We start from the raw sequence: 12,537 nt of genomic DNA on the forward strand, positions 1-12,537 counted from the left end.
AAAAAAAAAAAAAATAAAAAAAAAAAAAAAGGTATTTGTGAGCATGTAAGAAAAACCAACTGAAGCACTGGTCATTACAAAAAACATATTCTTGATTTTTTTTTGTTTATTATTTTTTTTAATTGATTTATTAATTTTTTTTCACAAGAGTGTGGATATTTCTTTTTTTTATACGCTGTCTACTGAGGTACTGGTGAGCTGCCCCCAAGTGGTAAACTGATATGAATTACTTCAGATGACTCCATTTTATTTTTCTGTAGAGTATGAGTGTCTTTATAAATTTGTGTCTTTACTGTATAAATTACACAATGCTCAACCCCTGCAAAAACACATTGTAAAAAAAATATAAAATTAAAAACTCACGAGATAATACTGTAAATCTACACTCCACAACACCAGCATTTGTGTAAAAAAAAAAAAAAAGGTATTTATGAGCATGTAAGAAAACCAGCTGAAGCACTGGTCATTACAAAAAACATATTCTTGATTTATTTTATTTTTTTCACAAGAGTGTGGATATTTCTTTTTTTTTTTTATCCGCTGTCTACTCGGGTACTGGTGAGCTGCCCCCAAGTGGTAAACTGATATGAATTACTTCAGATGACTCCATTTTATTTTTCTGTAGAGTTATTTTGAGAGTGTCCCCCAAATACAGCTTTATATTTGAAATGTCCTTTATTCAGGAAGGGAATCCTTTGTAAGGGGATCAAAACATTTAAAAACGCCTGATGTAAACCATGTGTTTCTATCTATTATTTCTATAGTAATGCAGTTTGGCCATTCAAATGTTTAACTATTCCATCATTATTGTATGGAAACAATCAAGCCCAGCTTCTATGCCTAATAAAAAGATGGCTGTTGTTCAATCAGCTTTTATTGGTAGTTTGTATTCAACAGTGATATAAAACTATATTCCCATTTGCCAAAATGTAACCACTTGTTTCAAACCACACCCACTACTATTGTGGACATCAGACAGACATTAAGAAGACATGAATCCAGATGTTTTGTCAGATGTGATCGCCCTGAAACAGTTGCGCTTGTTTCTAATAAAGTGTAAATGATATGACAATGAAAGACTAAAGAGGCTCTTAGAATTATTCGGTTAATCAGCTTTCACTGAAGATTTTCTTAAACAAAGATGCAACAGTGTTCAACACTGTTTAAATATTTCAAAGACACAGAGTTAATAATCAGGATTTAAGACCGAGTATATCGTTTTTTTTTCTCCCTCAACGTCAAGGCTTTACACTCCAACCCAGTAGGTGGCGGAATATAGGTTTGCCAACCTGCATTATGGTCAAAGAAGAAGAAATTGAAGGAATGAATGAAATTGAAATTAAACACGTTTTTTTTTTTATATGAATATTTTTACTTTGTAAAAAAAAAAAAAATGAAACTCCCATCTATTTTGATGCCTGTTTACACCAAGAGCGATAAGGAGAACTATAAATACAGTGAACGATAAATGTCTTGTTTATTCTAATCTCGCGCGCTGCAGTTTCCAAGTAATGAAAGTGGATGTGAGTGACCTGCTAGGCTACTGCTTACGTTTCGCAAAGACACAAAAGGAAAAACGGATGATTTGGGGTGCATGAGATAGTTCGAAGACGAGAGGAGTTGGGAATCCGTCACTCTGTTTAGACAGTATCGTCTTTTAAAGAGACATTTTATTCATACTATGTCCTAGAGCACTTCTAAACCAGGGGTCTCCAACCTCATTTCATTCGGGAGCTACTTTTTAAAAATGAAAGCTGCTGAGAGCTACCAGTGTTATACAAATGCAAACTGTTATAAACATTGTTAAAATGCGCTGGAAATATTTAAAAAAGTACTGATACACACACTGAAATAATTTGACCAAGTTTTATGATAAAAGCCAACAAATGAATGAAAATGAAAATGAAAGTGAAGTGACGTGTGGCCAAGTATGGTGATCCATACTAGGAATTAGTGCTCTGCATTTAACCCATCCAAGTGCACACACACAGCAGTGAATAAACACAAATGCACATTAGCTGATGTAGAACTATTATATATATAATAGTTCTACATCAGCTAATGTGCATTTAAAAAATCTCAACACTTCTGATAACAAGGTAGCCTATTTTCTGTCGACCGGTTAAGATTTACAACAAAAATTTGGTCTGATTTTTCCATTGGTCTGAACAAAAATATGGCAGACAGAGTGAATGAATTTGTAAATCTACAGTTTGACAGCAGATGGCGCTTATGAACAGCAGAACAGAGCTGTTTCCACGGTAACGTCGCTCTGATGAGAATGTCTTGCGTGTTAACCAGGAACATACTCTGTGTTGAATGAACTTCCTCTCGGATTCGTTTTTGGAACCAGCATACATCGAGTAAGCAAGGTTTGGGTTAATCAACCGAGAGTTTAGGGTTTAGCAGATGGTAAGTTGATCTTGCATTCTGGAATACACTCCTGAAGCAGCCAATCAAGCTCCTCAAGATTGCTTGAAAATACACAGGCAGGTGTGCTGAAGCAGGTTAGAAATGAACTTTGCAGGATAGTGGGTCCCAATGAACAGGGTTGAAGACCTCTTGTATATGCCATGCCTCCAAGACATCTTACTAGTTTTCGTTAAGAAATATTTGTTTTAGTTGTTGAATACAAAAGGTTTGACGCACATTTTATTCACCCTGACATCCCTATTTCATTATACTTTCCTGCTGAATAATTTTGTTTGGTTTATAATTAACTAATTTCTTCTCCAGGTGTTTTTAGTGTTGGCACTGATGGACTGTCAGCATTTGTGATGGATGGAGATTCAGTCACTCTACACACTGATGTTGAAACAAAACAACAAGAAGATATAAAATGGTATTTTGATGACACTAGAATAGCTCAAATCAGTGGAGATCTCAGTTTTATCTGTACAGATGTTCAGTGTAATGGTGGTAATGAGAGATTCGAGGACAGACTAGAGCTGGACAGTAAAACTGGAACTCTTACAATCAGAGACATCAGAACCACAGACTCTGGACTTTATGAATTAAAGATCATCAGCATCAGAAGCAGCAGTGAAAAGACCTTCAGTGTTACTGTTCATGGTGAGTCATTTAATGAATTTAATGAATAAATCTGTTTAAAAGCAGGTTTAGATCACATAATTAATGTTATCCTTTCTGTTTGAATGAGGAATTGATGTAAAATAAGTTTATAAAATGTGTGCAAAACAGAGATACATGTTGCTTTTCAAAGAGCATGATTAATCCCTTTCAGATCCAGAGATTATTTTATGTTTTGGCTTAAAGATCCTTCAGTCAGCTGGTTTGTGTTTCAGATGTTCCTGCTGCTGAACGAGATGAAACGAAGAGAAAGTTAGTGAAGGAGGGAGAATCTGTTACTTTAGATCCTGGTGTAATGAAAAACCCAAATTATGTGATGACGTGGTATTTTAATGACATTTGCATCGCTGAAATCAATGAAGAACCCAGAATGATTTGTACAGATATTCAGTGTAATAATGGTACTGAGAGATTCAGAGACAGACTGAAGCTGGATCATCAGACTGGATCTCTGACCATCACAAACATCACAATCACAGACTCTGGACTCTATAAACTACAGATCACCAGCAGCAGATTCAGCATCATAAGGAAGTTCAGTGTTAATGTCACTGGTGTGTATCATTTTGTTTATTTCCCTTGAGCAATCTTAAAATAGTTCAATTTGTTTTGTTTTTTTCATTCTAAACATTTTCTTCATTGTTTCATTGTGTTTGAAAAAGTGAGCTTTGACTCAGGTATTAAGTATGGTTGCAAAGGGGTGGAACATTTCTAGAAAAAAAAAAAATGCTGAAAAATTTCCACAATTTCTGGAATGTTTCTGAAATGTACCAGAAATGTTTCACCTCTTTGCAACCCTAGTATTAAAATATTGTTTAGATCATCACCTTCACGTCAAGTGACTAATGTTAACATTGCTATTTTTTTCTGACAGCTCGATGATGTGATGCTATTTTAGGTGCTGTTCTTCAAAAACACTAGAACTCACCACTTATCAGTTAAAGCAATATCATGCAGCTGATGACTAAAGCAGAAAAGTGTAACATTTGTAAAATGGATTATAATTTGCTATCTAGTAATAATGACTTATTTACTCTTTCAGTTCCAGGTCTGTCTGCAGGTGAAATAGCAGGAATATGTGCTGCTGCTGTCCTGCTGCTTATGGCTGCATCTGTTTGTTTTTGTTTTTACAAGCGTCGAGTAAAAAGCAAAGGTGAGTATTACATCAGTGATGGAAAGTCTGTTTTTTTTTTCTTCTCTCTGTGAACTGGTTCTTTCAGACAGTTCGTTTCAAAAACTCGGTTCAAAAAGTGATTCAATTTACGTCAATACTATCCGATCATTTTTGTGCCCCAATTTGGGTAATTTAATACCCAATCTGTCACGATCTGATACTTGTATTTTCCTAGTGTTAGATGCACACTTAAAGTACTTTGTAGTTATTATAATCAATGTCCCCCTCGGTTGAAGTCATTGGTTCCAATACATTTTATTTATTATACTTTCTGCTGTTCATCATTAATATATACTGTATATATATATATATATGTATATGTATGTATATTAGTGCTGCCAAATGATTAATTGCATCCAAAATAAAAGTTTTTGTTTACATAATATATGTGTGTGTATATTTATTATGTATATATAAATACACGCACATGCATGTATATATTTAAGAAACATATGTTTATGCATTTAAAATATTTATATATAATATCAATTATATTAATATAAATATATACATGGAAATACATGGAAATATTTTCAAAATATATACTGTATGTGTGTGTGTATTTATATATACATAATAAATATACACACACATATATTATGTAAACAAAAACTTTTATTTTGGATGCGATTAATCGCGATTTATCATTTGACAGCACTAATATATATATATATATATATATACAATTACTCTGATTAACCAAGTAATGTGTAGTTAATTGAGTTTGTTATTGTTGTTTAAACAGACACCAGGACGCAGCACAGTAATCAGGTAAGATACTACGAGCACTGAATCAGTTTGCCTACAAAACAATCTGATTCAGATCTGCAAGTTGGCACCATGTTTGTGTGATTTATGTGGTTTGTTTCAGAAATCATTACAATGAAACACCAATAATAACTGACTCATCAGGACAGCGCTGTTCTTACTGTTTTACGTCATAATAAACAATGGTGTGGATACATTTTTATTATTATATAATCATATAATTCCAATAGTTGATTTAATTATATTATATTATTTATTTAATTATATTATTATGAGAATTATATTTAATATTTTGTTTTTTGTTACTTTTTTAAAAAAGTGCAAGGGTGCCAATATTTTTGGCAACAACTGTATATTACTGTAGAACAGAAGATGACAGTGTAAGGTAGGTTATCACATTCACTAATATTTAGGAAAAGAACACCATATGTTCTGCAAACATAAAAAGAAATACACTTCCAGCTCCTAGTTTATTTTTGTGTAAGCGAATCATTAGTCCTGTTCATGTCTTTTACTTTCTGTGAATCTGTTTTTCTTACAGGCGAATGGTGTTAACGATTTGTCACCTAATCAGAGTGAGATTCCACTGATGGATGATTCTAATGAGAGGTCCTCTAATCACACTGATGCTCTAGTGATGAACACTACCAATGACCCGTCCTCTAATCACATCGAGGTGGAGCCTGCGGCTGCCAGTGAGATTTAACATTATTAATTATTTTGATTGGCCTACTTTCATGGGAAGTGAAGAGAGACTAGAGAATGGAGAAATTTTCTTGTTTCCAATCCTCTTTTCATCATAAGACAATCTCATTGCTCAGAGAAATAGTGTCACCATACCAAGATTTTAGGAGTCACTACCAATACCAAGTGAAATTTCACCTCAACTTTAGTTTCAACACCACACCAAGAACTAATATGATTTTTGATACTCATTTAAATAATAAATGAAAGCATGTGGCCTAAATATTAAGTTATATAAACTTGAATTCAAAAAAGAAAATGAATCCTGTCACTCACTCAGGCCCTGTTTACACTTGGTATTAAGGCTGCATTTACACTGCAAATGCCCAATTCTGATCTTTTGACTGTATCCGATTTTTTTGATGACCCGCTTACACCTTCGTTCTATTAAAAGTTACCCGTATCTGATATCTGCATTTACACTACACGGGCTTAACTTGAAAAATGCTTAACAATGTTTACACAGTTGTCAAGGATACGCAGAGCGAATGTGGGCAGCCACACCATCGTTTTCAGAAGTCTACGTTTTGGTCCATTTACACTTAAACACAACAAAATTGCACTAGTGCAAACAGGGCCTTAGAATGCTGACTGTTTCTATAGCCAGCAGCTGGAGTGATGCGATGACTTTACAGATGAGCCATTGGCTTTTTTATTCAGAAGGCATGGTTCTCGTTGATAGAGTGGCCATATTGAGCGTTGCATTTTTCCCCATTCAAAACTATACAAGTGACATGTCTTGGGTATTCTATAGTCGTTGGTAATATATCCGATCTGTCCGCTTTCACGGCAGGGGCATGCACATATCCGACAATGTTTACACAGTTGTCAAGGATACGCAGCGCGAATGTGGGCAGCCACACCATCGTTTTCAAAAGTCTACGTTTTGGTCCATTTACACTTAAACACAACAAAATTGCACTAGTGCAAACAGGGCCTTAGAATGCTGACTGTTTCTATAGCCAGCAGCTGGAGTGATGCGATGACTTTACAGATGAGCCATTGGCTTTTTTATTCAGAAGGCATGGTTCTCGTTGATAGAGTGGCCATATTGAGCGTTGCATTTTTCCCCATTCAAAACTATACAAGTGACATGTCTTGGGTATTCTATAGTCGTTGGTAATATATCCGATCTGTCCGCTTTCACGGCAGGTGCATGCACATATCCGATTCATATCAGATTATAGCCAGCAGAGTGATGCGATGACTTTACAGATGAGCCATTGGCTTTTTTATTCAGAAGGCATGGTTCTCGTTGATAGAGTGGCCATATTGAGCGTTGCATTTTTCCCCATTCAAAACTATACAAGTGACATGTCTTGGGTATTCTATAGTCGTTGGTAATATATCCGATCTGTCCGCTTTCACGGCAGGTGCATGCACATATCCGATTCATATCAGATTTATTTTCACATATGTATGAGGCCTGAAACCAATCTGAGAGTATCGGAATCCATGTGCTTTTTTCCTGCTTACACGTTCATGGGCCATATCTGATCTGTGCCACATGAGAGGAAAAAAATCTGAATTGGGTGACTTGAACCATGCAGTGTAAATGCAGCCTAATAAGATGCATTTTGGTCGATCGGATCACAAGTAGACGAGGGAGACACATTCCCGTTCACACCAGGAGTTTTAATCTGTCTCTTCTTTAATTCTGTCCACTTTCGACCACTTCTGTTCTGATTTATTTTAAAGGGAGAGTCTGTGGGCCTTTTCTGAACCTTCGATCTAAAATCAGAAACACTCGTCTCATTGGGTCCTGTTGAAGCATTCTGTTACGGCCCACCACAATCGAATCTAGAACTCGGTACTCGTGCATTGTTTACTGCCCTGATGGCACACGTACATCACAGAGACATCTATTTGACGTCTGTTTTTACATCTGCAAGATTGAACGAATAAATATGTCACATTATGTCAAAATACCCATCTTGGCGAGTATCCTCATAAACAGTCTGTTACGTCTTAAAGGAACTTAAAGGGGTCATATGATGCGATTTCAAGTTTTCCTTTCTCTTTGGAGTGTTACAAGCTGATTGTGCATAGATAAGATCCCTGAAGTTGCAAAGACTAAAGTCTCAAAACCAAAGAGATATTCTTTATCAAAGTTAAGACTCTGCCACACCCCCCTAAAACGGCTCGTTCTTTTTTTTTACATATCCAGCATCTTACCAAGCAAGCTGCCATTAAGATCAACCATCTTTATACAATAACACCAACCAGAGTTAACCAGCTTGAAAAATCATTTACTTCATAGTAGTTGAAACATTTCACTGAGAGTGTTTATTACGTATCATTATTATTGATCCACTCAGTTTTCAGCTGTGACAGCTGTCATTAATGTAATTTAAACAACAAAAGACAGAGTCAAAGTCATTGTTAGACCTGACTGAAGAACTTCAAGCACTGGTTTTATTTTGTATATTTGTTCTATTGTATTTATCTGTGTCATTGTTTGTAATGTGTTTATTTGTTTTTATTTTATTATTTGACCTCACTTGAGATGTGTTTGATACCATTTGATAATGTTTGAACTTTGAATGAAGCTAGTAGCTTTTTCTGTAACATTGGCATTGAGCCATGCTTGAGGGTTTAACTCAGATGGCAAATGAAGACATACAGTACAGTAACTACAGTAAACTAATACAGTACTACAGTAAACTAAAATAATATAATTATGAAATAATCATTTTCATTTTAAAGTTCAGTTGTATTACAACATATTGTACTTCTGTCTTAGAAATAATAATAATAATAATAATAATAATAATAATGGTAACATTTTACAATACGGTTCATTAGTTAACATTAGTTAACAACATTAGTTAACATGAACTAAGAATGAACAATACTTCTACAGCATTTATTAATCTTAGTTAATGCTAATTTCAGCATTTACTAATGCATTATTAAAATCACAAGTTGTATTTGTTAACATAAGTTAATGCACTGTAAACTAACATGAACTAACAATGAATGATTATATTTTTATGAACTAACGTTAACAAAGATGAATAAATAGTGTAATAAATGTATATTGTTCATTGTTTGTTCATGTTAGTTAATTGTACATTAACTAATGTTAACAAATGACACCTAATAGTAAAGTGTTACCATAATAATAATAATAATAATATCATACTCAAATTGTTTGTCTTCCTAAAATGTGATGTGGACTGAGACACTATCAAACTAACAAAAAATGCACCAGATTGGCTTGCATACATATTTTCAATGACAAAAATGTCTTCCTTCGATGTCAGACAGTATGCCTTTAATGCTGCGGCAATTTTTCTATATTTTTTTTTACAGTATCGTATTGAAGTTGCAGCATTGTGAAAAAACTACACTGTAAGACATATAAATGCCTTGACATACCAGTTATTTTGTCCCATTTGAGGACATTCACTTATAGTTGCTAGCATTGGCTGTTTACGTTTATATGTCGCCCAGATGGGCGCACAGCTGCAACAGAAGAGATGCCGAAAAACTGATGCTGCAAGTGTTGTTAATTGATATCGTTGATGTTAATACAAAATACTGATATTATGTTGTTAATGTACAAAGTGTTCTTTTTTTTTACGTATCCAGCATCTTACCAAGCAAGCTGCCATTAAAATCAACCATCTTTATACAATAACACCAACCAGAGTTAACCAGCTTGAAAAATCATTTACTTCATAGTAGTTGAAACATTTCACTGAGAGTGTTTATTACGTTTCATGCCTGTATGCATAAATGCTGTGGGTTGTGTTTGAATGATGAATTAGCATGTGAAACACCTAATGCCTTATTCCTCAGGAAACGTGCTACAGCACGAGTTCCACATGATAAAACAATAACAAAGTCATGTTTTATAGTCTTCATGCATTTGTTTTCTATATATCTTTGTTGAAATGTGAGACTGAGACACTATCAAACTAACAAAAAATGCACCAGATTGGCTTGCATACATATTTTCAATGACAAAAATGTCTTCCTTCGATGTCAGACAGTATGCCTTTAATGCTGCGGCAATTTTTCTATATTTTTTTTTACAGTATCGTATTGAAGTTGCAGCATTGTGAAAAAACTACACTGTAAGACATATAAATGCCTTGACATACCAGTTATTTTGTCCCATTTGAGGACATTCACTTATAGTTGCTAGCATTGGCTGTTTACGTTTATATGTCGCCCAGATGGGCGCACAGCTGCAACAGAAGAGATGCCGAAAAACTGATGCTGCAAGTGTTTTTAATTGATATCGTTGATGTTAATACAAAATACTGATATTATGTTGTTAATGTACAAAGTGTTTTTTTTTTTACATATCCAGCATCTTACCAAGCAAGCTGCCATTAAGATCAACCATCTTTATACAATAACACCAACCAGAGTTAACCAGCTTGAAAAATCATTTACTTCATAGTAGTTGAAACATTTCACTGAGAGTGTTTATTACGTTTCATGCCTGTATGCATAAATGCTGTGGGTTGTGTTTGAATGATGAAATAGCATGTGAAACACCTAATGCCTTATTCCTCAGGAAAAGTGCTAAAGCACGATTTCCACATGATAAAACAATAACAAATAGTCATGTTTTATAGTCTTCATGCATTTGTTTTCTATACATCTTTGTTGAAATATGAAAAAAAAAAACGCAGTGAAACTTTGTGAACAAAACATTTGTGATATATTATGAAGTGGTGCTGATTAGATTAATTCATTTTTTTTTAATTTAATGACTGTATTTTATTATTTTTTCTGTGTATAATCCTCTCACAAAGCCTTTGCTTCTGATTTGATATATTTGTATTTTTTAATAATTTAATTTTTATACTTTTTATACGATTTTTGTGTTTTACTGTAATAAATGACATTAAAACATCTGATTGACTCATAACAAGTGGAATCTGTGAGTTTATTTAAATTTTTTTTCTCAGAAAAGTATTAAAAAATAACTGAAATTAGTTACACTGAGTTATTAGAACAATCATTGTGCGTGTCTGTACATTTTGGAATGTAATTTCAAATTTGATGGATTGAAACGTTCCCCTTTAAAGGTTTTAGGTTTTTACTAAAAACTTTAATTTCTGGTTTTGACACTAGAGGACATTCCAGTGGTATATTGTGCACTGCTTATAGTATACACACTTTATGTATAAGTGAAATATTAGGCAATTTATAACAAATGTTTGATACTGTCTTTACAAAAAAAAAAATCGGAAACAACTAGTAGTGACCATTAATAATAACCCTAATATAAGCACTGATATTTGATTGAGCGAGAAAAAAAACTAAACTGGATGATTTCGTCTTTCTGTCCTTGTTCTGGGTGATAATTAAGGTTAGCGTTGCAAGTCAATATTAGTGGATTTATGAGTTATTAAATGTTGAATGAATATTAATCTCATTCATGAAACTGTCTATCTGGATCACAACACACATTTAAATATGCATTTAGTATAGTTTTCTAGAAACACTGCTCCTTTATGTTAGCTACTCCCCCAAACTAATGAAAACTAAAGGCATTAGTATAACTGTCAAACATGTGCATGGTACTATAAATGTCACAATAGCAAATAATACATTGCATTTATTCTTAAAACGAATCCCAGACATTGACAGACAAAACAGGATATGATCGTTACAAACATCTGCTTTTTTTTTACGTATCCAGCATCTTACCAAGCAAGCTGCCATTAAAATCAACCATCTTTATACAATAACACCAACCAGAGTTAACCAGCTTGGAACTCTTGAAACTAGCAGAGCTTGTCTACAGGGTCACAGCATGAGTTCATAGGATCGTGGATTTATAGTGAGATGCATATGCCCTTGAACATCAAGTTTATATGTCACAAGCACAAGCACGATGTTTTGATTGGAGAGAATCTTTTCTCTCTCTCTCTCTCTCTCTCTTTTGTGTACAGCTCCATGCCTGTATGCATAAATGCTGTGGGTTGTGTTTGAATGATGAATTAGCATGTGAAACACCTAATGCCTTATTCCTCAGGAAACGTGCTACAGCACGAGTTCCACATGATAAAACAATAACAAAGTCATGTTTTATAGTCTTCATGCATTTGTTTTCTATATATCTTTGTTGAAATGTGAAAAAAAACACACAATGAAACATGAACAAAACATTTGTGATATATTATGAAGTGGTGCTGATCAGATTAATAAATTTTTTTAAATGTAATGACTGTATTTTATTATTTTTTGTGTGTATAATCCTCTCACGAAGCCTTTGCTTCTGATTTGATATATTTGTATTTTTTAATTACAACCACATGCTATAGACACAGACACAGTGTTGACACCTCAGAAACAAACTCATGAACAGACATCAAACACAAACATACAGCAGCAGACACATTCTCATGCAGAAGATGTTTGTCTACCAAACCACATTTCACAGAATGAAGCAGTTCACTTTGACTTGTTTTGATGAACATTTTACATTTATGGTGAGCAGATATACATCTCCTCAATTAGTTTTTAGACCCAAAAAATGAATATTCTGTCATTTACTCGCACTCGTGTCATTCCAAACCCAATGGACCTTCAATCATCTCCATTTTTGTCCATATAATGAACATTTTCAAGCTTCAAGAAATGGACGGAAGCTTAAATTAGCATGCTTGATGCACAAAAACCAGTGAAGTTTGTTCTCGCACATCAAACAAGTATGTTTTTAAAGGGAGTTTAGGTGATATGGTTCAAAAACATTTTTGTTATGCTGGCTGAAAGTCTTTTCACATCCCGATAGC

At 34.0% G+C, this 12,537-nt stretch overlaps 1 protein-coding gene across 2 annotated transcripts in view; it reads left to right on the plus strand.

Moving 5' to 3' along the window:
• LOC107707342 (uncharacterized) overlaps nt 1–8,012 on the plus strand; it is an 8,966-nt gene extending 954 nt beyond the window's left edge. Inside the window, exons 2-7 of one of the 2 annotated variants that reach the window (XM_016511332.1) lie at nt 2,737–3,072; nt 3,306–3,644; nt 4,133–4,243; nt 5,010–5,035; nt 5,574–5,727; nt 7,944–8,012. In XM_016511332.1, the coding sequence (XP_016366818.1) occupies nt 2,778–3,072; nt 3,306–3,644; nt 4,133–4,243; nt 5,010–5,035; nt 5,574–5,727; nt 7,944–7,969 (951 nt within the window). In that variant the 5' untranslated portion in view covers nt 2,737–2,777 and the 3' untranslated portion in view covers nt 7,970–8,012. Of the gene's footprint in view, nt 1–2,736; nt 3,073–3,305; nt 3,645–4,132; nt 4,244–5,009; nt 5,036–5,573; nt 5,728–7,474; nt 7,643–7,943 lie in introns of those variants that run through there. The other variant, XM_016511331.1, reaches the window with a different exon arrangement.
• Nucleotides 8,013–12,537: the final 4,525 nt, after the last annotated feature.

The sequence above is a fragment of the Sinocyclocheilus rhinocerous genome, unplaced genomic scaffold (assembly GCF_001515625.1).
Source record: "Sinocyclocheilus rhinocerous isolate Xijiao unplaced genomic scaffold, SAMN03320098_v1.1 scaffold1316, whole genome shotgun sequence".
Classification (NCBI taxonomy): domain Eukaryota; kingdom Metazoa; phylum Chordata; class Actinopteri; order Cypriniformes; family Cyprinidae; genus Sinocyclocheilus; species Sinocyclocheilus rhinocerous.